The following is a 27,730-nucleotide window of genomic DNA, read 5'->3' on the forward strand; positions in this document are numbered from 1 at the left end:
TGTGGTACATATATACAATGGAATATTACTCAGCCATAATAAGGAACAAAATTGGGTCATTTGTGGAGACGTGGATGGATCTAGAGACTGTCATACAGAGTGAAGTAAGTCAGAAAGAGAAAAACAAATATCATCTATTAACGTATATATGTGGAATCTAGAAAAATGGTACAGATGAACCGGTTTGCAAGGCAGAAATAGAGACACAGATGTAGAGCAAAATGTATTGGACACCAAGGGGGGAAAGTGGCAGGGGAGGGGTGGTGGTGCTGGGATGAATTGGGAGATTGGGATTGACATATATACACTAATATGTATAAAGTAGATGGCTAATAAGAACCTGCTGTTTAAAAAATAAATAAAATTAAATTTTAAAAAATTGATAAATAATAAATAAGAATACTTATATTCCTACAAAGGAATATTTTTAAAAACACATTATTTCATTTCTAGGTATGCTTCCATGTCAAAGAATGTAAAATTTCTGAGATTTTTCTTTAATGTAATTTTCATCACTTATAATATCAAAGAGATTTGATCTTTAAAAAGCAAAGATTTGCTCTGTTAAGCAAAGTATAACCAGATATAACATAAAACAGAGGATATAATTAAATGTAGTTTATATAAGTATATATTTAAATTATAGCATTAACTTGTACAGAAATTAAAGTGCTTTAATTATTAATACCATTTTTTTTTGAGATCTGAGTCCATTTTAAGATAAATTTTTGTCTGTTTTTGCACGTTCATATCAAGAGAACTCTAGAAATGTGTACAATATTTCTTTCATACAATGAAAAGTGATAACATTTTGAGAGAAATAAAACTAGTTTTTATGGATTTGATATATATTCTAAATTTTAGAATTTAAAATAAAAGAAAAATGCATACATTAGCTACTTTAGTAAGTTCTTCTATAAGTATCCAGTAAAATAAAGCCAATCATTCATGCTTTAAAAGTTTAGAAAATCTCCAAACAATTTTAGACAAAGTTCTGAATTTTTAAGATCACTTCTGCTTTTAGGAAACTGATAGTAAGTAGGAAAACTGGAAAAAAGTTTATTTTAATTTTTTCTTCTTTCAATTTTTAGTAGCAGTCTAATTAGAACTATTCAAAGGACAGAAGCCTACAAAGAAACTCTAAAAGCAATAGATACTAATAATCCATGTACTGAGTTATCAAAACTTTAAAACAGAGGCTACTCAGTCGTGAAACAGTTCATTTGTGTATTATTTTTACATAATTCAAAATTATATACAATTCAAAGTAGTTCAAAATTCTAAGTTCCATTTTGGAATATAATTTTTCATCATACTAGCAGTAGTTCTCTATACTTTCTTTGTATGAAAGCAAGCTTTGCCTCCATCTGAGTCTTATTCATTCAGAATGTCTGGGAATGGTACCTGCTCATCTCTGTTTTTCAGAATCTCTATAGAGGATTCCGGCATACAGCTACTGCCTTAGATTTGACAGAATAACTGCACAATCAATATGTTTATCTTTTAAAAAAAGATTTAAAATCATTATTCCAAATACAATTTTAGAGTTATAAAACTTAGGGTACCACTGACAAAGTGGAGAACATATTAATTCATTTTCTATTATTAAATAGGCTTACACAGTGGACATGCTCAAAAAATGTTTACTATGTGCCTGTGATGTTTGGAACACCGAAGGTGTTCTTTAAGGTAATACAAAACACACAAAGAAAGGTGAGATACAGTAATCTTTAGGAGGGTCACAAAGCATACTTTAAGCATCACAAAAGATTAAAATAAAGTATCAGTACTACGATTCAGAGTAGGTAGTACATTTGCATTTAGTTCAGGGAATATTAAAGTGGGAAGTATTTACATTAAGAACTGGCAGAGGAACAGTAAATCTCACAAGCAGAGACAAAGAAAAAGCTTCAGGAAGGAACAAAGTAAGTTCAAGCATAAAGGTAGGAAAGTGTAGGGCTTGTTGAGGGAAGAAGGGAACTAAGACTGAAAAGGCAATGGGGGCTACAATATCAATGACCTTAATTGACAAGTGAGGTGATCTGTATCAATTTAAGGGCAATGGAGAGCTGCTCAAATAATGGAATCAGAGCTGCACTTCAGGAATTTAAATGAGTAAGAGGCAGGGAATGTGTAACTAGAGTGATGGTAACAATAAGCAAGCGGTTCCACTGAGAGAGATGGCATAGATTTCACAGAGACAGAATCTAAGAGACTCCATCCATCCATTCTTTGAACAAATATTTATTGAATGCTTACAATATGCCAGGCACTATGAATGTAATCTGGACATGTTGAGCTTCACATGTTCGTGGTTCACTCAGCTTTTGTTTGTTTGTTTGTTTTTAACTGTATTTCCGGAGCCCTACACTTATTTTATTGAGCGCCTAACTACACCAAGCACTGTTGTCAGCACTGGTGATGCGGTGGCAAACAAGGGAGGCAAAGCCCCTGACCTCATGAAGTTTACATTGTTTTAGAGGGAGACAGACAGTAAATATGTAAACAAATAAATGAGATGATTTCAGAAAGTGATAATGCAATGAAGCAAATGATATATAACAATGGGAGAGAGACCTGGGTCATCAGTGACAACCTGTCTAAAGAAGGACCATTTGAGCTAAGGTTTAAAGGACAATGGGATCGATTTTTAAAAAATCTAAGGTGAAAGAGTTATAGCAGAGGGAATTAATGATAAATGCAAAGAGTATGAGAAAGGTACTTAAATAAATGACAATTCGCTGGGATGTATCAGAGAGAGAAAGTGTATGGGGTAGTTAGAGGAAGGCAGAGAGGTCAGATCATATATGTGCCTTTAGGCATAGTGAGAATTTTGGAATTTGTTCCAGTTGCAATGAAATCCACTGAGTGTGGTAAGCAGGTGAGTGATGTGATTTGTTTGATGCTTTCAGGAGACTTCTTGGGCTGGTGTGTGGAGAATAAATAACAGTGAGATAAGAGTGAAAGCAGGGAGACCAGAGAGGAGGCAAATGCAAGCAAGAGAGAGTGACGGCTTGGGGTAGCGATGATAGTGGTGATGACTGGATGTGTGATAATCTGGATACAGAGCCCACACGACTTGGATGTGGGGGTAAAGCAAAGGCGAGGAATCAAGCAAAATCCCTAGGTTGGGTGAGGGTGTTGGTTACTAAGAGGGGGAAGATTTCCACTCCTTACTTCAATCACAGCAATTCCACTTTTACCAGTATACTGGGGTTCTATGTATAAGATTTTTTTAAACTAAAAATAGTTTGAAAACCACTGCCCTAGTGATTCAAGTATAGAGCTCAACAAAGTGATCAAGGTCAGAGGTACCTATGTGGGAAACATTGAAAGTTTAAGTTGGGTAGGGTAAAGGTAATCATCTAAGGAGAGGGGGAAAGGTGTGTAACATGGATAGCAATTTAAGAAATTTCTACTTTTAGTAGGGTAGGATAAGGAAATAGGAAATGGGAAAGGCAAAGGAAAGGAAATGGTGACAAGGGTCAGAGAAGAAACTGGGACACAAATACAAAAGACCTAGTAGAAAAATGTTCAAGAAGGACAGAAAAATCATCAATCAAAAAGAATCAATAACCAAGGAGAATGAAGGATTTTGTTTTAAGGCAAAAAAGGTACCAGTCGTCTTGAGGAGAAGAACAGAGATACGGGACCAAATCCAAATTGAAAGAAATTCTGAAGAGTGACTATAGCAAATACAGGCTCTTCTTCCAAGCAATTTCAAAGAATGAGAAGAAGAAAATACAGTAATCTGAGGAATCATCAGGGGAGGTATATATACCTGAGGTCTTGGAAGAAACACACAAGAGACTAAGATTTTTAAAAAGAATGAATATAACTGATGGAACAACATACCAGAAGAAACAGGGCTTAGGGTTGTACAGCTGGCAAAGACCTGGGGATATAACAATAGAGAGGAGGGAAAAAGAAAGGAATACTTCATCTGGTTCCTAGAAATTATAGCAGCAACAACAAAGGCAAGGCTCATTTCCAGAGGAAGGGAGGGAAATATCTGCTGTCCACTTATTACATTAATACTAACTCGTAAATCTATTAGCAACTGATTTGTAAATATCATACAAGCCTACCTACACGGGTTGGATACTAAAGTAGAGTAGAGAAGAGCAAAGACAATAAGAATTATAGTACACTGCAACACTCAAGGAAGCTCATTTTATTTCTATTGCAGAGATTAAGAAATTGTGAGATCGAGATTGACATATACACACTACTATATATAAAATAACTAATAAGAACCTATTGTATAGAACACGATACTCTACTCAATACTCTGTAATGGCCTACATGGGAAAAGAATCTAAAAGAAGTGGATACGTGTATATGTATAACTGATTTACTTTGCTGTACACCTGAAACTAACACAACACTGTAAATCAAATATACTCCAATAAAAATTTTTTAAAAAATAAAATTAAAAAAAAAACTAAAATTCATTCAGTTAAGCAACCTGCCCAAGTCAATAGAAAATTAAAAGTAAGAATACTAATCTAGAGCTGTCTGACTTCAAAACCTATGCTCTTTATACTTCACACTACACAGAAGCGCACTTTTAGGTTAGGTGTGCAAATGTGGAGTGTTTGCAAAATAAAATTATAATTATCAATAAAATACATATTTTGAAATAACCTAGTAATCACCTATTAGAGGCAAAAGTTCCAAACAATGAAGTTATGAATTTGTTTCTGCTCTTGACCAGTAGGTTCTAGAAGTAAAGTCTCATATTCTTCTTTACGCCCCTGAAAGATTAAGTGGGAAAGATACAAACAGTTTTGAATAAGGGGTGACCAACTAACCCCTTAAATAACATTAAAGTAAAACAGTGTGAAGAGATAGGAAACTGACAGCAAAAACCTATTTTTTATCTTAAAACATGTTTCTATGCTCAGAAAACTAGCTGCCAACACATAAGGAACTGTCTGGCAATTCTCATGACTAAGCACATCTGCTCAGGGCCATTTCTCACATGGGATAGTTTCCAAGAGACACTATGAATCAAAACTAGTGATCCATGAATTCCAGATTTCCATAGCATTTTTATAATAAAAGACGCAATAATATTCAAATTGGAACATGAAACATCTGAGAAAAATCTGTTATCTCAGCTAAAATAAAACTATTACCTCGCAAAGGTACATATACAGTAGTTCCCACACGTTCCAAGACTGCCAGGGGATGCCTGAAACTGTAGATTGTACTGAGCCTTATGTATACCATGTTTTTTCTTATACGTACGCATCTATGGTAAAGTTAAAATTGGGCACAAGAAGAGATTACTGACAATAACTAATAAAACAATTATAACAATATACTGTAATAAAAGTTATGTGAATGTGGTCTTTCTCTCTCTCACTGTACAAATTTAATGCCTTTTCCATCTTAACCAACACTTATCATGTACTGTGGCTGTAACTTCTGCAGTTTGAGGTGCAACAGCAAAATCAGCATGAATTTCTTTCTCCTTCTTCACAATTTTACGGATAGAAGATTCGTTTTTACCATTGATCTTAGCAACCTCAGCAGAAGATTTTTTCTGTCTTTATTGAATGGAGAGATTTCACCTCCTCATTAAAGGAAGCACTTCAAGCCTTCTCTTTGGCAACTCTGATTTGCCAGCATCACTACTTGTGTGCTTTGGGGCCATTATTAAGTAAAATAAGGGTTACTTGAACACAAGCACTGCAGTACCCTGAGTGTCAATCTGATAGCCGAGAGCCCATAAGTGATGGGATACGGTGGGATACAGTGGACAAAATGATGATTCATGACTGGGCAAGATAAAGCAGGATGGCGTGAGACTTCATCATACGGGACTACTAACTGGACACATATTACTGCACGGCTGAAGAATATAAAATATAATTTTCTAAATAATGACAGTTGTGCCCCAAAAGATCAATGGCAAAATACACAAATAGAAAACCCACGTAAATTAGTTCAGCTTTGCCCCTCTGGTGAAGTGCAATTTAATTAATTAACTGACTTAATGACTCAAAAAGGTTTTTTTTGAGCACTTGCCATGTATCTAGCACTGTCTTAGATGATGGCAAGGTAAAAATGGCTAAATTATGATCCACGCCTTTAAGGAGCTTAAAAACTAGCAAAGAGAGATTGATTTGCAGAGAATTAAGTACATTAAAGTGTTAAAAATACTGTGACAGATACACGTGCAGTCTACAGCTGAGGCACAAAGGAAGGCACGTTTGGTTCTACCTGGGGAGGAAGAAACAAAGATTCAGAAAATGATTTCTAGAAGATAGCACACTTCTGTACCTTGAAAGTTGAGAAGATATTTATCAGGAAAGGGCATTTTAGGCAGCCTGAACAACATGAGCAAAGGTAGGGATTTATGAAATAGCATGGCTTGTTTGGGAAACTAACAATAGTTCAGGAAATTGAGATGCAGGGTGACAAGATATAGAGTTAAGTAGCCAGGGGTCAGGTCGTAGAAGGCTTCATGTCATGCTAGAAAATTTGGATTATATCCCATAGGCATTTTGTAGCCACTGAAGGAGATTGACATGTTCAGATTCTATTTTTGAAAGATCACTTTGATGATAGTACAAAAAAGGAAGATGGAGAAGAGGTTAAGCCAAATTGGAGGTTACTGCAGTAGCTTAGATGAGATGACGGATTCAGCAAAGGCAATAACAATATAATGATGCAGAGGTGAAGGATCTGAGAGACATTTAGAAGGTAGAGTTGGGACAGAAAAGAATTTAGGATACCTCCTAGTTTTCTGAAGCAGAAACTGGATGATGCCATTTATAAATACAAAGGGAAGATTCAGGAGATACAATAACAAGCTTAGTTTAGTGCTTCTGACCTATCTGGGTGGAGATAACCAGGAGAACCTCAAGCTACAAAAATTTAATGGGCTCTTACCTTTAGAGATTATTGAAGCCACAAGAGTGTACATGAGATGAAACAGGTCAAATTTCAACAATCTTGAGGCTGTCATATCATACATAAACTTATTAAAGACTATTTCTAAACTCAGAGCACATATGTCTATAAGTTCTCAATAAATACAAAATAAATAGATTGATAAGTTATAGATTGTTTATATGAAAACAGTTATCTATGTCTGCTAATGATATCATTCCTTAGTGGCTAAAATTTTTTTCTAATAAATATTCTGATAATGCCACTCTGACGAGAAGATAATATGAATCCCTGTGCAAATGCTTCAGAGTCAATCTTTACAGTACGTTCTTTTACAAAGGTAATATTGGTTATTCCTGAAAGATATACACAAATGAAATCCTTTCCTTCAAAGATTTTACAAGGCAGATATGAAATCTGAGCACATATGGCTTGAAAAATATTTCCATAACTCAGCTAGATACACATTATAAACAAATATATATATGACAAAAAGTCACCTGAAGAAAAATAGCACACAATCTCAGTTAAAATGAATAAATGCTCAGTATATCTACAAGAAAAGAAGAGTAAAAATCTGGTGGAATGAACCAGAGACGTCTTCCTGGAGAAGGCAAGTTTTAACCAGATTTATAAAATTATAAATTTTCTACAAAACAGAATAATGATCAAAGGCAACAAGGAAGGGACCAAAAGTTCTTCCATGAGAAACAGCAAAATGACTATTGTACGTAACTAGAGGGCTGGGAAGGACCAGGTGAATGAAGGTTCTTTCAAACTAGGCTGACAAGTTTTCTCTGCTATGATAGGGTATCAGCAGAAACTCTCAAAAAGGAAAATGATAAAAGCTTTAATTATAAATTCACATGATTCTCATTTTTTTTTTTTGCACCATAACATCAGACAGCAAATGAAACTAATATGTTTTCAGTTTAAGTACAAACTTAAACAAAGCTAGTGTTTAAAGAGTTTCTAATGTAGTTACTCTTGGCATGGATATATAGGGCATCTCAAAACCTAAATTCTGGTAATATCAATATGCCCATCATTCAGAATCTGTCAAACTTGAAAGCAACATCCTTTTCCCTAAAAGAAGCATCTGCTTATCCTTATGTTCTTTCAAATCTGTGGCAGGAAAAGCAAGCATAGTTTTATGTATACAACTCTGAACTGCTTAGTGTTAAGCTATGGAATATTGTCAGTAAATATTATGGCAAAGTTGCTCATGGACAATTAAACACTTAAGACATTTTAGGCTTTAGAAAACCCAAACTAGCTTTGTTAATCTCCAATTTATAATCTTTAGGCCCAAATGTCCAAAAGCCAAATGACACAGTTGTCAAAAAACAATGTATCCACTCATCATTCTTTCTTTAACAATCAACTCTCATTCTTGACTTCCTTACTGCTGTGAATACTGTCAGAAAGTCAGGTTTAGAAACTCACTAGATTAGCAATTACAAGATGCAAGTTCTAATTTGGCTCCTCTTTGAATTTGTGGTGCAACCCTGGACAAGACAATTTCTGAGACTTTGGTTCAGTTTGGTTTTCTTCCATAAATTTAGGAACTTGAACTAAATGATTAAGATAACTTTAGCCATAAAATTTCATGATTTTTCCCGTCCTTTAGCCCAATATCACCATTTTCTCTATATATAGCCTTTTATTTGCATTTTTATTTTCTATTTTCATTATCATCATATCATAGTGGTCTTTATGAACCAGTTTCCTTACTCATTTTCCTTCCAAAATCTCCACACCCAGACTTATCCCACATATACCATAAATCTCATATTCTCTTTTTTCTTCTACTCTTTTTTGAACCTTGAGTGCAGAGTTGAGTTAATCACAGTATTCTTTCCATAACCCCATTATCTACCCATGACTATTAGCTGTGAAAGACCTGCTCTTATTTATTTTCATTGTTTTCCTCTTCATTCCCAATCGCTCTCTCATTCCCCTTCATTTTGTAGGTTCACATTAAAATATGATATATCCATGGATATATACATATACTGGTAAAACATACATCGTTGTTTGCATGTATGTGTTTTTGTACTATAGATCCATATCTCTTTTTACTTTCTTAATATAAACCTTGTTTTCTAGATCTACCTATGTTGCTGTTACTACATCTTTACATGTAAATACATGTTTCTAAATGATGCACAGTATTCCATGGGATGCAATTACCACATTTTACTATCCATTTCCTTAGTGGCAGACACCTAGGCCACCTATAATTCCCTACTTCTACAAATAGTCTACTTGTAGACAATCACTAGACATAATCACTAACTTGAAATTAGGGCATACTATTTCCGGAAATGTTTTTATTTAATTCTATAATAGCATATGTGCGTGCACACACACACTATATATATACGAATATGTGTATATATATATATATGTACACACACATACTTTTAAATTATTTTACTATATATGACAAGATGAATATATAACTAAATATATATGTATATTATATAACTAAAACATACATATACATAATCAATACACATTCCTGATTAAAACATTTGAAATGTATACGAATTGCATAATACTGCAGTCTTCTTTGGTACCTTGTTATTACACTCCACATTATATTTTTGACATTGATAATTGTGTCTGATGCAGTATCTCATTATTTAACTTGCATTTTCCTGACTGCTATGACTTCTGAAATGTTTGTTCATATCGTTTGCCGAATAGTCTATGGATTTTTATTTTTATTGATGCTTAGGTAATGTATCCTCAACGCTAACACGTTGCCAGTTACGTGCATTGCAAATGTCTTCTCACAGACTGTGGGTTGCCTTTTCATTTGACTTATATTAATTTTTGTAACAGAAGTTTTACATTTTAGCATACTCAAATATATCAATCTTTTCCTTTTTGGCTTGCATTTAAATTTTGATTAAGAAGTACTTCCCTAGCAAAATTTATTAAAGGGAGATTTTCAGATATTTTAAAATCTGCAAAGCTTTTCATTTTTACATTTACTTATTTAACCCATAAAACCATGTAAACGCCTAAATGCAAAAAGCAAAACTTCACACGTTTTTTTCTTCCCATAGATAGCAACAATTCCTAACATGACTGTTTCCCTACTGATTTATAACGCCACCTCTGTCATGTACTAAACTATACATATATTCTTCCTTCTGTTCTATGTTGCCAAACTCAAGTTCTTGTAAATAACATTGCATTTTATTCTTCTATAGAATTGTTTTCATAAATGACACTTTACCATTTCATGATGTTAGGATTAGATTATCAAGTTTCTCTCTCACACACATACACACACACACTATAGGGGTTTTAATATGAACTCTATTCTGATTTTAAAGATGTGGGAAGACTTATTCTCATTAGAGAATTTAATGTTGCCAACCAACTAAATTTTCCATTTAGTTCATCTGTATATCTTGCATTTCCTTGCTGAGACTTTCCATTTCCTTGTTGGGAATGCTTTTCATTTGTTTCAAGCTTGTTCATAATTTCTCATTAATGCATTTTATCATGGCTGTTTAAAATTTTTGTCACATAATTTTAACATCTCTGTCTTCTAAGTGTTGGGTCTACTGATTGTCTTTTTCATTTGAATTGAGATTTTCCTGATTCTTGGCATGATGAGTGACTTTGATAGAAACCTATCAAATAGGTTTTAGATTATTTTAGTTTATTTCCTCTGATACCTTTCCTTTGGGGGAATAAGGGGCTGTCTTTTACTGCGAGGTAGAGGTAGAAGTCCAAACTCCCTACTAGGCCTTTCTAGGATGGGTATAGGTGGGTCCATAGTTTTTTTTCCTTTGGTACCTGGCTAGAGTAGAGAGATGATTGTTCAAAATTTTTTGTCGTGCTTGGCTTCTCCTTTCCTGGTCCTTTGGCTAGAGGGAGAAAGTCTTCGTTGGCACTTTTCTTTTTTGGTCTGTGCCTCGTTGGTATTGTCAGATTGCTGGCTTCTTCTGTTCCAACTCTGGGATATATGCGGTAAAAAAGCAAAGACAAAACTCAAATCAAAAAGTCAAGGGAACCGACCACAGTGTCATTCCTTGGATCCTGAGGCACCTAACCAATCTGCTTTCTTCTCTCCACCTTTCGGTCTTCCTATGTTTGTTTTGTACTTATGCCCTGGGGTTTTAGTTGTTCTTAGCAGGAGGAACAGGCGAAAGCACTGATCCATCTTCTCACCACTGATTTTTAATAATAATGTTTACTATAACTCAACACCTAGTTAAACCTTTTTTTTCTCTTTAGTTACTAAGGTTATTATTTCTAACATTTTTCAGAACACATACACTCATAAACTACTTTGGGTATTTAACTGATATCCAGCTGGAACGAGTCTCCCTGCTTCCATGTTTTGCCTCTCTACAAGTCTATTTTCAATACGGCAGTCAGAGTGATCAACCCCATTAAAATATAAATCAGATCATGTCAGTCTTCTGTTAAAAACTATTTCTATTTCATCCATAGTAAAAAATCAAAGTCCTCACAATGGCCTTCAAGGTCCCATATCACCTTGTCTCCCACCATCTGTAACATTTCTGACCTTATCTGCTACTACCCTCCTTCCTAGTTTACTGTGTTCCAGATATACTAGTGTGAGAAACTGTAGAAGTGGTCCAAAATTCTTCTCTCTCTTATTCACATCGTTGCAACATGATGTTGAAAATCTTCCCATCAAAAGGGGTATCTTTTTCCCTATCCTTTGAATTTGGGTTGACCATGTGACTTGCTTTGCCATGAGAAATTACCAAGTATTGGGTTGGCCAAAAGGTTCGTTCAGTTTTGTCCGTAAGATGGCTCTAGTAACACTTGTCTTTAACTTCACTTGAAACAATTTTATTAGATTGTATGTGACAGCTGTCATATCAGTGTGCATTTAAAAAAAGACATCAAAATTGGTGAATTTTTGTGTAGCCATTTTAATATTGAAGATGGAAGGAAAAAAGCAACATTTTTGGCATATTATGATTTATTAGTTCATAAAAGGTAAAAACGGAACACAAAAAAGATTTGTGCAGTGAATGGAGAAGGTGCTGTGACTGATTGAACATGTCAAATGTGGTTTGCGAAGTTCCGTGCTGGAGATTTCTTGCTGGACGATCCTCCAGGGTCAGGTAGACCAGTTGAAGTTGATAGCGATCAAATCGAGACATTAAGTGAGAACAATCAGTGTTACACCACGCGGGAGATAGCCAACATACTCAAAATATCCAAATCAAGCATTGAAAATCATTTGCACCAGCTTGGTTATGTTCATCGCTTTGATGTTTGGGTTCCACGTAAGTGAAAAAAATCTTGACCATATTTCCATATGTGATTCTCTACTTAAAAGTAATGAAAACGTTCCGTTTTTAAAACAAATTGTGACAGGTGATGAAAACTGGATACTGTACAATAATGTGGAATGGAAGAGATCATGGGGCAAGTGAAAAGAACCACCATCAACCACATCAAAGGCCGGTCTTCAGCCAGAGAAGGTGATGTTGTGTATATGGTAGGACTGGAAGGGAGTCCTCTATTATGAGCTCCTTCTGGAAAACCAAACGATTAATTCCAATGAGTACTGCTCCCAGTTAGACCAACTGAAAGCAGCACTCGATGAAAAGCGTCCAGAATTAGTCAACAGAAAATGTATAATCTTCCATCAGGATAATGCAAGACCGCATGTTTCTTTGATGACCAGGCAAAAAACGGTTACAGCTTGGCTGGGAAATTCTGATTCATCTGCCATATTCGCCAGACATTGCATCTTCAGATTTCCATGTATTTCAGTCTTTACAAAATTCTCTTAATGGAATGAATTTCAATTCCCTGGAGGACTGCAAAAGACATCTGGAATAGTTCTTTGCTCAAAAAGATAAAACGTTTTGGGAAGATGGAATTATGAAGCTGCCTGAAAAATGGCAGAAGGTAGTGGAACGGTGAATACGTTGTTCAATAAAGTTCTTGGTGAAAATGAAAAATGTGTCTTTTATTTTTATTTAAAAACCGAAGGCACTTTTTGGTCAACCCAATATGATCCAAGAGAGACTTGGAAAGTATTTGTACGTTGGGATTTGCTCTCTTGCTATTCTGGGGAACAGCCAAGTGAAGAAGTAAGATTTGCCCTGTTGACCTGGTGAAGAGACTGCCAATTGCCAGACAGGTTTATCATCTGCTGCCAACTACCAGACCATCCTGCTAGCAGACCGACCAGCTGGCTAGAGACAAATAGACAAGTTCAGTAGATATCAGCCCTGGAGGCCCAGACCAGAAAACCTGTTCTCTTCTCTCCCAAATCATAATCTAAATAAGTTATTGCTTTGAGTCACCAAGTTTTGCAATGGTTTGTTACTCAGCAATAGATAAGAGGCATCTAGCTTCCTCGCTGTTCCCCAAGCACATTTCCACCTCTGCAATGGCAAGTTCTTTACTCTAGACACCTTCCCTGTATTGCATGGATTATTTGTTCACATCCTTCAAGTCTTTGTTCAAATCTCAACCTCTTAGGGAGGCTTACTTTGAATACTCTATTAAAAATAAACTGCAACTTCACCACTGCCCCTAGCACTCCAGATCTCTCATCCTGATCTTTTGTTTTGTTTTGTTCTTCTGTAGCACTTATTGCCTCCTAACCTACAGAGATATTGTTTATTGTCTGCTTGCTCCTGCTAGATGTAAGTTCCAAAAGGACAGAAGTCTTCAACTGTATTATACATTGATATACCGCAGGTGTAGAGCCTGGCACATAGTAGATGCTTGCTAGATATTTATTAAATAAATGGATTCAATGTTTCAGAGATGTCTGTTAGATCAAGTTGTTAATCACATAAATCACATCTTCTATATCTATCAGTCACTTAAAGAGTTAAAATCCTAACTATGATTATGGACTTGTTCTGCCATGCCTTATATTTCTGTCAGTTTATGCTTTAGTCTAGTGTTTTTAATCATAAAACAATTTTAAAAGGAAGTTTAAAAAAAATGTATAACAAAACATTCAACCAAGTTGGCCTTTCTTTTAAATGTCTTAATTAGATAAGATTCACTTTAATTTCTTTAGTAGTACTAAAATTTTATTTAATAATAACAATAAACAATAATAACATCCAAGACTAACTTACGGCTAACTATTATGTATTTACTGTTCTAAAACTGCTCTAATTGTAATGTTCAATGAAAAAGTAGCCTATAAAAAGGCTACTAAATATCCTACTAAAGATGAAAAAGGAATAACAGTGGAAAGTGAATAAGAATTTAACTAATAAATATAACACATCCATATAATAGTATACTATATAATGTTATGGTTGATAATATTGATATGATATTCATATAATCTATAAGAAAAAACAATTAGGCTATTAGACGGTGTGTATATCATCCCCCCCTTTTTTAACTAAAATACTTAAATACACAAACCTAAGTTATACATTTAAAAAGTTAATAATAGTTAACTCTAAATAATGGAATTATGAGATTTTAATTTTCCACTTAAAAAGAGTTGTATAATAAAGAATTTGTCTCGTCTTTGTCTAAGTTTCTAGGATGGAGCATATAAACCCTTGGAATTTCCCAAGTAATAGCAGTATCTTTGTTATTCATGGTAGGCATGTGGGACTACCCCTGAGTTTATGCTAATGAAATGACTCACAGTAGGCCCCATGTAATTAGATGGTTGGAGCTTTGAGCCAACCTGATATAGGCCCAACCTCCTGACTCTGAGGGAGGGAAGGAGGTCTGGAGATTAAGTTCAATCAAGTGATCAATGATTCATTTGATCAGTCATAACACTTAAAATTCAGCTTACTCATATAGGGTTTTGCTCTATGATGCAGTCATTATAAATACCATTTAAATATAATATAAATTTATTTACATTGAATATAAATCAAACGCACATAATGAAACCCCAATAAAAACTCAGGACACTGAGGCTTAGGTGAGATTCCTGGTTAGTGAACACACTGCTGTGCCAGGATGTTGACACACCCTGATTGCTTGGGCAGAGGACACAGAAGCTCTGCTTTTGGGACCTTCCTAGATCTCACCCAGTTAAGTCTCTTCTTTTGGCTGGTTCTGATTTATGTCCTTTATAATAAAACTTTAATCACAAGTATGGTGCTTTCCTGAGTTCTCTGAGCCATTTTCAAGAATTATTGATCCTGGGGGGTTAGTGAGAACACCCACATTTGTATTCAATTGGTCAGAGGTGTGAGTGGCCTGGGGACCCCTGAACTTGTGGCTGGCATCTGAGTGAGTGTAGTCACATGGGGGATTGTGCTCTTAACCTGTGGAGTCTGTAATAACTTACTGTCAGAATTGTACTGCAATTTGATATATTTTCATACTATCTAAAGTATTTTTATAATGAACCTCCATTACTTTTATAATTTAAAAAGTTACTTCTATTTTGAAAAAAAGAGGAAGAAGATCTTGCAATTAAATAAATCATTAGTATTTTAAATTGCAAAATCAATAACTTTGAAAGAAATGTGAAGAACTAAATAAGAGCCAACAAGTAAAAATGTCTAGGGGAAAAGAAGGTAAATTTATTAAATTAAATTTAAAAGTTCATGAAGTTAATAAGATAAAAATATAAAAAGTGGTGTATAAAATTTTGTAAAATAAAAAAAAATTTCGTGAAATAAGTTTTCCTTTAAAACAAAACCAATATAATGCATTTGCAGGGCAAAATACATGATGGTAGGAAAAATAAATAGCAAGGTTCATTTAAAAAACAGTAACTTACAATTTTTGTAAAATATAAATTTACATTACAATTTAAAGATATTTCTACATGACAGAATCACAGCAAAAAACCTTATATGACTAAGCTTCTGAATTTTGAGTATTATGACTAAGGGGAATGAAACGTGAAAAAATGTTTTTTTTGTCATTCAGAGTTTTTCCTGTGAAGTCTATTGACGCAATGATTTTTAAACCACTGGACCATAGTATAGACATACAGTATTAAGTTGCCTGGTTTTTAAAAACCCCTTATTGGCTGCCTTCTCCTCCCCTTCCTTATCGCACTTCCCCACTCCTCTCCTGGTATCCTGGTATTACCTCTACTGGTATTACCTCTAAATAAACTATGTGCTTTCAAACTCTTAGGGTCTGCTTATGGGAGAATGCAAAGAAAGATATGTGTAGAAAAAATGTTTAAGAGGACTGATTTTCTTTCTTTCTTTTTTTTTTTTTTTGAGCTCTAAAATCCATATAAACATTTATTCTGCCCCTGCCTGGGGGTGGGGAAGAGGGGATCCAGGAATTGGGGATCTGCGGGCCATTACAGACAGCCCCTGGAGGAGGGCGGGGCTCTGGTGGGAAGACAGTGTCCAGAGGCCAATGGGCCCTGGGGTGTCCAGAAGGCAAGGCCCTGGGGGTTGATGGAGGGGCTGGCTTGGTTCCCAGAAGTCCCAGGAAGAGGACTGATTTTCTTCCATAAGCACTGGTTTTGCCATCATGGAACAGCCCTTCACGTATATGTATTATAGTTGTCACCTGACTAATAGTCTTGATTTCAGTTTCTTCTTGTCCCAAAAGATCATGCACACAAGAAGCTATGACAGAAGCTTAAAAGGGAGGAAGAAAAAAAAAAAACTCACGGGAAAAGTTATGACACCAGCGCTTCCCCTGAAGAAAAGTAATTATTAATAAAATAACAAAAATCATTTTTGAAAATACCTAAGTTGTTTTCGGAGTTGCTCGATTTCCACATTTTGTTCAGTTACTGTTTTCAAAAAGTGTTGATTAGTCTGCCAAAAGAAAAAAAATAGAAACATTCAGTATCAGAACAGTTAAAACTGTATCTTTAAAGACTAACTACAGGGTATATGAGTAGAAAAAAATGAAATGAAGTCATGATAATGATTAGATTTTTTTCATGATAAAAGATAACCCTGGCCATCTTTCCCTGCCTTCACTACTTCAGGGGACACCTGCTTCCCTTCAAACTACCTGCATTTGCATTTCTGTGTCTTCTGGCTTTTTCTGGCCTTCTGAGCCTCCTTTGCTCACCAAACTATGCAGAAGGCTATACAGGTGGCATAGAATTCATGCCCCCAGCCTGTTCTGCAAGAGCCCCAAAACAATGACCGAATGGAATTGGTGGGTAAAAATCCCCAACTCCCATGCCCCGTGGTGGAATAACTGAGGCTGTTTCTTTACTGGCTTCCACAGTTCAGCAGTGGGATTAAGGTTCAGTTACCCACAGTGTTAATTTGCTTGATTGTTAAAAACCCTTTATTGGCTGCCTTCTCTTCCCTTCCTAGTCTTGTTTCTCCATTCCCCTACTGGTTTTTCATGGTATTATCTCCCAAATAAATGACATGCTCTGGAACCCTTTCCTCAGGGTCTGCTAATGCTAAAGTAAGTTATGAAGCAGTCTTCCAACTGTAGAATAAAATTTTCTAAGGAGACTGATTATCTTCCATAAGCGCTGGTTTTACCCCCAACTTCATTGACTTCATATTTTTAATACACTTTTCTATTTCCCTCTACTTGGGATGTCCTCATTCAGCCAGCATTCATCCCTGCATAACCTGTGTGGTCACTCTAAGGCAAAGCTGATTGCTTCCTTTTTGCATTTTGATAAAACTTTACATATACTTTTACAATGCACATTGCACTGTTACTTAAGTACTATGTTTAAAGTCTACTTATATTCCTGGCGACAACATGAGACTGTTTTTGAAGACCAGCTGCACCCAGAACTCCCAGCATCTAGCACATGATTCAGTACATTCTAAGCACTTATACCTTTGAGGAATGAATGAGTGAAATGAATGAATGCCTTAACTGAGACATGAAAGAGAGTCTGAGGACTGCATCTTCATCTTTACCTCGGGAAGTAAACTACTCCAGAACAGAATTTAGTATTCAATTCACAGACCACAGTTTAAGAGACCAATTATGGCATGCAGAGAAAGAGGGATAGAATAATGAAAGGTAGGTAAATGACACCACACCAGAAAAGTTAAAATAAAACAAAACAAAACAAAAAACTGTAACACTGGGCATGAGTTACAACAGACATATGATTATATGCAAATAACTGAAGGTCTGACTTGAAAAAGAATTGAGCTTGTTCTATGTTACTCCCAAAGATAAAACCATATGTCAGTGGGAGGAAGGCCTGGTAAGAGAGATTTTAGCTTTCTATTAATCAGAGTTCAAAGGAACAGGCTCTTTGGGGAAATGACAAGATCTCTTACAGGAGATATTCAAAGCAGAGGCTAGAGGATCATCCAAACTGTAAAGCATTTAATAGAAGGATGCCTGTATCACTTGAGGGAAAGGATGATCTTTAATATCATTTCAAATTCTCCTGTAAAGCTATCTCAACGACTTCAGGCCAAATGGATTCCCTTTTATAATGTTTGTAATGTACCATTCATGTTTTACTATATATAGTCTTGGAACTGGCATAATTAATGCTTGTGTTTTTTATTATTTGGGAGCACCTTAAAGGTAGATTATGTAGAGTAATTAGCAGAAGTATAAACTAGAATCGTGAATTTTAAGAAGATGGTGTTGGGAACAAACATACATAACTTGCTAGCAAGCCTAGTAAGAGCTCAACAACTGCATCTGAATATGGCTTTATGATGCTCTGTATTTATGATCACAAAAAAATTATATACTATATCAATACTATAGAATCTGGAGATTCATAAAGGTCCAGAGAATCCCTTTCAATCATCTATCTTAGCGCCTTATTCACCGATTATTTCGTATGTCATTTCTGTTTTTCCAACTAGACAGGGGCTTTGTGGATAGATGCACATTTCTTTCGCAACTAGAGAAACTATAGCAGGAGAAGGAACTTAGTATGCAATTAACAAATATTTTTGAGTTATTTTATAGAGGTGAGTAAATCTGAAGAAAATATGATTTCAGTAAAGAGAATTTCTAGGAAATGTAAACTCTTATTGCATCTACAGTAAAAATAAATAAATATAAACTTGTATTTTTAGGTACCATTCAGGTCAGGGCATTTTACCTTCTGCATGTCACTAAAGTACACTGGTTATAAAAGATGTTATTTACTTGTTATATACTCATCAATTTATTGTACATCTATAGGAACCCATTCATTTCATGAGTTTGTTCATGTAATCAGAAAACTTTAATGGAAATTATTTGGTTTTGACTCAAACTTGCTCCTATGACCATGCTCTGAATGCTCTTTGAGACTTACAAAATCTTTACTATCACTTAAACCTCCTTTACACTTAGTAGAGTCATGTTTAATACCTTAGCGATTGATACATTAAGAAAAACTCAAGTCTTAAAAATTTCTCTTAGCCAATTTCTTCTATTTTAACAACCAGGATAGTCTCTTCTTTGCTCTTTATTACACAATGCTTAATCCAACTTGTCACTTTCTTATCACTTTTATTGTATCCATAGCTTATTAGTCTTAGTTTTGGCCTAAAACTATGAATGCCTTAGAAATTTTTAAAGTATGTCCTGTAAATATTCAAATGTTTTTCTATGACTTTCTTCAGAATGATTTGGGGTTGTATATAATAAAATATGGGCCCTGTGGTACAAAATACCAAAGGATTATGTAATCTGCACAATTCTAGGAAATACTGAGAAAAAGAATAAAACAATTGTTATGGTAAGTTACACTATTAATGTCATGCAGAAACGGGATTTCTTAATTATGGAACTCAGTCATCATTTTATTTTACTTTAATACTATTTTAAAACTCTAAGAAGTATATTATCAAAAATTACAAGTGATTAGAAATTCCAAATGTTAACATAAGTAAAATAGGGAGAAATTTATTTAATAATTTTTTACATGGTTAAAGGAGAAAGTTTTTTTAAGTACAATAAAATTGGATAAACTTACTTTTGATGGCACAACTCCACTCTTAAACAAAGACATTTTTATTAAGTACTACCCTGTTAATTCTGAATTAGCAGGGAAACTAAGCAAAATGAAGAAAGGAAAGAGAGGAATTACCTGGGATGTCATAATCCTATTCCTCAACAATGAGGTGAAATAAAATTCCAAGAAGGAAAAGAAGAGAATAAGAAAATAAAAGTGAGAGGTGGGGAGAAAGGTAAAGAGCAGAACTGGGAAGGCTAATTGTATTTCTTTTGGGAAAAAATTAAAGGGAAATTTAGGTGTAGCAATTTAGGTGAGTGGTGGTCAATCAACTAACAAATGATTCTTAGTGTTTTATTGTTCTTAAGGATTTGGGTTACCATTTGTCTAAAAGTTCCACCATTCTTAGTGTATACCTAACTATGTTCTAGATGAAATACTGAGAACAAAGCATGAGTCCTACTCTTGAGGAGCTCACAGTCGAGATTATGCTCAGGAAATCTTACCAAGGACTCTAAGAGTATTTTCAGATTAGGATATATTTCAGATAGATGTTAGCTTTAAATCTCTGGAAACTAGTGTGAACCCTCATGTCATGCTGTTGAATGTGAAAGAAAAAGACAGATAAAAAGAAAAGGGTACTGCTTACCTATTTTCATTTCAAGCATTTTTTTCTTGTTGATTTGCCTTAGCAAAAATAAACATTATTACTTATAGTGACAATTTCTAGTTTATATAACAAGTGCATTAAATGGATATTTTCACTTACCATTTCTGTGTTCTCATTAGTAACATGAAGTTGCTTGGTCAGTTGTTGAAAATTGGTCAGCTGATCCTGTAGTAGGAAGAGGGAATACATAAATAGCATTTTGTTTGCAACCCATATTTAAAATTAAACTAAAATCAAGGCTAAAATCATTATGCCTAAATCTAGATGACATCAGTTGTATTTCTTCTCACAAGTACTGTGTGAATTAACAGTTGAAGAAATAAAAAGATAAAAATTTTTTTAATGATTACAAAATTAGATAAGGTGGCAATGTGGAAACTAATGCAGCTATTTATGTTTTATGTGAAATCATTATTTCTAGAAATCAATCCATTAGTAGATAGATATGCTAGAGAGACCTTACCCAATATTGAAAAACCATATTCAAACCTATTCAAAACCTACAGTACAAACCACAGCACAGGAGTTATTGTGCCTCTCCTCCTTCTTTAAAATTCTCATGGCTTGAATGCCCCACAAGTTTTAAATTTTTTGATTATCTGTTATGATCGGATTAAACATCATATGCCAGAGGACAGAATTCAAGATTGATGGATAACTAGGGAAATAAGGACAGAGTATTATTTGTTAAGTCGTATACAAAAACAAACAAACAAACAAACACAAAAAAACCCTAACTGCAGGGACTGCCCTGGTGGTCCAGGGGTTAAGAATCCGCCTTCCAATGCAGGGGACATGGGTTCAATCCCTGGTCGGGGAACTAAGACCCCACTTGCTGAGAGGTACAGCCAAAGAAAAAAAAGGAAAGAAAAAAACCCTAATTGCAAAGTTATAGCATAAGAATGATCTTATTAAAGTGGAAAAAAAAAAACCCTAAACCCAATGGCTTAGTTGATTGACCTAATGAAGAAACAGCCTTAAAAGAACAAACTTATATTAGAAATGGTTTCCAGATCTCAGAGGTAAGTGTTACTGCACAGACTACATGTGGATTATTTTCAAACCAGGGCATGTATAGAAAAATCATTTTGTAAACTGCAAAGCATCATTAAGTACTATTATGACTTCTTTAGGTAGAAATTCCTAGTTATAGTGATAATAATAGGAACGGTCATAAACTGGAATTTGAAAAGTCTATAAATGAGAGCTGAAGAGAGGCATGATAACCAGTATATTTAAACAGCTGCCTTCTCAAAAATCCACAGGAAAGGAATCAGAATTGGAGTTACTCCAGAGATTTCAATATACCTAGCAGAAAAAGAATCAATGGAGGTAGATTTTCCAATGGAGTGGATGGTCTTGTGAGATAGTTAAGTTCTTGTCAACAGAGGTATAAAGCAAAAGCTATATGTCCACTTTAAAAGAATATAAAATGATTCTTGCTTTGGATAGAAAGAAGTCCTTAATAACCATTAAGAGCCTTCCTATTGTAAAATCCTATTCTGCTTAATTTATGTTAGACAAACTTCACATTTTAGTAAAAGGTCACATTTAAGGTTGTTAACATTTTCCGAATGTTTTCATTTCACAAGTGTTGTCATCACATTTGAGCAGGCTTCTTCACTGTCCATGGTCTAATGATCAGTCTTTGTCTTTTTTAACCAGGTAAAAAAATCAAGAATATAAAAGTTTTGGAGATCCATTTAAAATTTGAGAACCACTGTACTAATGTATCACGCATCATTTGGAAAAAACACAATTTAAGTGATTCCACATTTTTAGGTTCTTAAAGTACTTCCAATTTTTCACTATCAAAACATTACTATAATGAATATATTTATTCATATATTTTTATATACTGTTTCTTAGGACAGATTCCTAGAATCTATGTGATGTCACCATCTAATTAATTGGTTAAAGGATAGGAACATTTCTAGGGCTCTTACTGCCAAACTGCCCTCCAGAAAGATTTTTACAAATCACTCTATTATAGGAGAACAAAATACTCCAAACTAAAAATATTTAGTTAGGTACTTGATATTGTACTAGTGCTACTGGCTCCCAAAGCAACTATACTTGAGATACACAGAACCTTTTGCACCTAATTTTAATTCTGCTTTATCATGCTGTTTAGTAATAATAATGATAAAGATGATAAAAATAATAGGTAGATTTATGGTCCATTTACACATAATAATCTTAGAGCTGTTTATTAGCACTAAATACAGCTTTCGTTGCTAATCACATTATAAAACCCTATGTACACTAGGCACTGTTTTGATTATCTTATGTGTTCAAAAGATTTCTAACCACTGAAGATCAATTTACTGCCAACATAAATAACGCAGTAGAGACTTAGGCATTCTTCTCCAAAGCTGAGTTTCTCCAGAATGCAACTTCTTACTGATATACAAGAAAACCATGAAATCCAAGATTACCTTTTGTTTTTGACTTTCAACTACATGAATCTGGGCTTCAGTCATATGTTCCTGGTAAAGTTTCTGTAGTCTCTCCAGCTCCTGAGAAACAGTCTGCCAGAGTTCTACAGCCTGAGTTTTTTCCTATAAAAGAAAAACATTTCAGAACTCATTAAATTATTAGCAGGCTACTGCATAGTACAAATGAATCATGTTCTTTTACAGAATGAGTTCTTGTATATAAAGTCACAAAATAAAAATAGAACTTGTCTAAGATCGTATAGTTGTAATATTTTTGATGATATAAAGTTGTAAATAAAATTATTTAGAGGGACTTCCCTGGTGGCACAGTGGTTAAGAATCTGCCTGCCAATGCAGGTGACGCGGGTTTGAGACCTGGTCCGGGAAGATCCCACATGCCGCCGAGTAACTAAGCCCGTGCGCCACAACTACTGAGCCTGACGAGCCAAAACTACTGAAGCCCGCACACCTGGAGACCGTGCTCCGCAATGGGAGAGGCCACTGCAAATGAGAAGGCCACGCACCACAACGAGGAGTAGTCCCCACTCGCTGCAACTAGAGAAAGCCCGTGTGCAGCAATGAAGACCCAACGCAGACAAAAATAAATAAATAAATAAATTTACTTAAAAAATTATTTAGAGAATAAACCTAAAGATGAAAATTCCTTACTTTGAAATTTTCTTTTTATTCAGATTTAATAGCTAAAATTAAAACCTTTCAATCACTTTCTTGTTCCAGAAAGTGTAAGCCATAGAAATTACTGATGAAAACTGTCCCTGGTAAAATACAAGAGGTTTTTTTCTGACTGAAAAAGTAATAAATGTTTATCATAGAAAATTAGGAAAGTATGGAAAAATAGAGAAGAAAATAAAATTACCTAATATTTTTTAGCACCTGATAATAAATACTGCTAACATCTGGATATAAACATCTTTATGAATGTTGGATGTACTCTTGTTTACAAATGTGATTTGGGGGGGGAGAATTTTGTATTTTTTTTCTTTAAAAAAACCGGGATTCACATAGTGTGCTGTTTGTATTGTCTATTTTTCACCTGGAATTTTATAATGAGAATTTTTTCAGGTCATTAACTATTCTTTCAATATAGTAATTCTCAAAAGTGATATTGGGGACCCTTGAAGACAAAATTTTGTTCATAATAATATGAAGACATTATTTGCCTTTTTCACTCTCATCCTCTCATGAGTGTACAGTACAGTTTTCCAAAGTTTATATGATGTACTGTGTAATGCTGTCATTGCTCTGATGGCTACCAAAATGCACTCTTATGCTCCCATTTGTTTCTAAAAATGTCTTAGTTTTAATTAGTAATATGATAAATACCCCCCCCCCCCAAAAAAAACTCTCTGGAGTCCTCAATAATTCTTAAGCACACTGAAGAGGGGTCCTGAAACCAAAAAGGTTGAGAAACTTTAAGCTAGCATATAAAAAGCATTATTCTCTCTTTTTTTCTTTTTTGCATGTACTTTTTAAAAATTGAAGTATAGCTACCTCAGCAAGCTGTTGACAGAATCAAGAAGAAACCTTCATCTCTTTGTCCCTAAAGCCCAAGCTTCTAAATCCCAGGTCAGAGCTAATTCTCTCAGTTTTAGTAAGTAGGTAAGAAGGTGTAGTGAAAAGATATGCATTTTTGGAACATAATGAGTATACATTTCAAATAAATATACATTTATAAGCTTTAAGGAAACTATTTCTGAGGCATAACATGCATTCAGAAACACACAAATCATCAATTTGTACAGTGAGTGCACCCATGTAACCAGCACCCAGTTCAAGAAAGAGAACATTATTACCAGCAGCTAGAAGCCAGTTGCCCCTTTCTTACAGATACTACAATCCTCCCAAAATAACCTTTATCCTGACTTTTAAAAGTATTGATTAGTTTTACCCAAAACGTATGTAGTTTAAAAATATGTAGACAAAAGCAGAATCTGGAGCCAGAATCTGGGTTGGATTTCTAATTCTGGCTGAATGACCCTGTACAATTCATTTTATTTCCTTAAGACTGCTTTCTTTTCAATAGAATAGGCATAAAAATGCCTCATAACTCAAAAGACTGCAGTTTCCCAAACGTGCCTGATGGTAAGAAGAAAGCCCAGATTCTCCTAAGCCAGTGGTTCTCAAAGGACTAGTATCAATACCTTAGAACCTGTTAGAAATGTAAATTATTGAGCCATATCCTAGACTTCTTGAATCAAAAACTTGGGGGAGGGGGTGACAATCTTTATTCCAGTAAGCCCTCGGGTGATTACGATACCCACCAAAATTTGAGAACCACTGTACTAATGTATCACGCATCATTTGGAAAAAACACAATTTAAGTGATTCCACATTTTTAGGTTCTTAAAGTACTTCCAATTTTTCACTATCAAAACATTACTATAATGAATATATTTATTCATATATTTTTATATACTGTTTCTTAGGACAGATTCCTAGAATCTATGTGATGTCACCATCTAATTAATTGGTTAAAGGATAGGAACATTTCTAGGGCTCTTACTGCCAAACTGCCCTCCAGAAAGATTTTTACAAATCACTCTATTATAGGAGAACAAAATACTCCAAACTAAAAATATTTAGTTAGGTACTTGATATTGTACTAGTGCTACTGGCTCCCAAAGCAACTATACTTGAGATACACAGAACCTTTTGCACCTAATTTTAATTCTGCTTTATCATGCTGTTTAGTAATAATAATGATAAAGATGATAAAAATAATAGGTAGATTTATGAACTCACACATGTGTTAGGCATTACCCTATGTGCTTAATGGGGATTCAAAATTTTAATTACCATAAGAACTCCATAAAATAAGAATTATTATAATCTCCATTTATAAATGAAGAAGGTGAAGCACAAAGAAGTTTCCCAGGATCACAGAGCTAGAAAGTAGACTGGGGACCAAACTCAAGAAGTTTGACCAAACTTTTCTTCCAAAAGCTTGTGTGTTTCACAAAAGTAGGAGCCAACATTCTCCACTGTATATGATAAATACTAAGCACCGTGCCTCATATATAATAGACACCGAATAAATATTTGTGGAATGGATGAAGATATTTGACTCTTCTGTTAAATTCTCTAGACTTATTACTTTAATAAAGCATAATATAATAAAGAATTCTCCCTCTTACTCTCAATTTTCTACTATAAATTGTATTTTATTGAGTTTTAAATTTATTCAGTTTGGATTCACCTAGTCTTCATGCACGACACAAAGGGCTTTCAATCTAGTGATGGATACCAAAACAAGTTGTATGTGTTTCACTAGAACTTAATAATACATTTAATAAACATGTATGTATAAGTAATATGCAGAATTAACATTTGACATTATTATTTTATGGATTTATTAACATTTTCTATTATTCATACTTTATAATAAATTGCCTAAACTCTCACTCAGTTAAAATTCCATACTTATATACAAAATACATTTCAGATATTGTGGCAAAATTTGTTTTTAACAAATCTCCTTTTTCATTTTTGACTGGTCAAACTTGTACCTCACCAAAGCTTCTGTGAAGTAATGATACAAAATGTAGCAACAGGTGTCAGAAAAATAATATGTACCAAGTAAGATGGAGATGGAGAAAGGCAAAGACAGGAGAAGATAGGAGGAGAAAGAGGTGAGAAACGACAGAACAAGTGTGGTTTAAAAAAAAAAAGAACAAAATTTAGCAATACAAATTATAGCAACAACAACAACAAAAGGAAATTATAGCAACAAAAGTACTAAAGGGAGATGCTTTTTAGACATAAGATTTGTAGTTTCAAAAAAAGAAAACAAAACAAAAAACGAATCCTATCTAGTTTTGCACTCTTTTTTCTTTTTATAAATTAAAAAAATTTTTGGATTTATTGAGGTATGACTGACAAATAATCATTGTCTATATTGAAGGTGTACTTTTACATATGGTCTGTCACAATATTTTTCAAGAGTAGTAAGAAATGCATATTCTGCCACAGCTTTCAAAAGACATATTTAAAACCTTGTTAGAAAGAATTTATAAGTTTACATTAATTTTCATTTATTTATATGTCAACATTAATAAATCCTTTCTGAAATACTAGTCTAGAACAGAGTAAAGAACATGCTTTTCTCATTACTTTTGCCTCTATTATTTTTTTCAAATTCCTTCCCTTTACACATTAAAAAGAATTCAGTGCTACATAATGCTCCTTATCAAGGTAGATACAACCTATCTGATTAACTTAAAACATCACTTTCAAAAGCAAAGAATTCCAAAACCAAATTTCCAAGGAATAAAAAAATATGACTTTTCATAGATATCTATAAAATCAAAATTGTAATAAAGAATTTCTAATCCCCATTTATAAAATGAAGAAATTGAGGCACACAGGAAGGTAGAAGAATGGGATTAAAATCCATAAAAGATATGAGATACCTAGGATGCAAAATTGTAAATTAAAATAAAATTCCCTTACATATAACCAAAAAAAATTGTGGTGCTGGAAACAGGATATATACAATATAGCTTCCCAAATATTTCAATTACCATGAAGGAGGAAAAAAGGAGAAAAAGTATAATTCTAAAAGAAGCATAACTTTAGAAAAATATAATTCTATAATCTTTGAAAATTGAAGAAAACAGTATCAAAAGAAAACGCAGGAAAATGAAAAATGTAAATTTAGGCAAGTAGATAATTGATTCTTTTCTTTAAAAATTTTCTTTGGCATTAAAATATTTTATAACACTTTAAAAATCATGCCAAAAGAATTATGATTCAGTTAAAATATATACATGGCAACTACATTTATAACATACAGGGAGGGCACATATTACAAGCTTTGTTACCTGTTAACTATTTTTCAAACTGTAGAAAATCATTATGCTA

General features: G+C 34.1%; 1 protein-coding gene across 2 annotated transcripts in view; it reads right to left on the minus strand.

The window, feature by feature from the left end:
* Positions 1 to 27,730, minus strand: part of SCLT1 (sodium channel and clathrin linker 1) — a 247,181-nt gene that overhangs the window by 129,542 nt on the left and 89,909 nt on the right. For both annotated transcript variants that reach the window (XM_068542339.1, XM_068542338.1), the window contains exons 7-9: positions 22,850 to 22,972; positions 20,511 to 20,576; positions 16,585 to 16,655 (exon numbers count right to left, since the gene is read on the minus strand). In XM_068542339.1, coding sequence (XP_068398440.1) covers positions 16,585 to 16,655; positions 20,511 to 20,576; positions 22,850 to 22,972 — 260 coding nt within the window. The remainder of the gene's footprint in view (positions 1 to 16,584; positions 16,656 to 20,510; positions 20,577 to 22,849; positions 22,973 to 27,730) is intronic.

Source organism: Eschrichtius robustus, chromosome 4, assembly GCF_028021215.1.
Source record: "Eschrichtius robustus isolate mEscRob2 chromosome 4, mEscRob2.pri, whole genome shotgun sequence".
In the NCBI taxonomy this organism is placed as follows: domain Eukaryota; kingdom Metazoa; phylum Chordata; class Mammalia; order Artiodactyla; family Eschrichtiidae; genus Eschrichtius; species Eschrichtius robustus.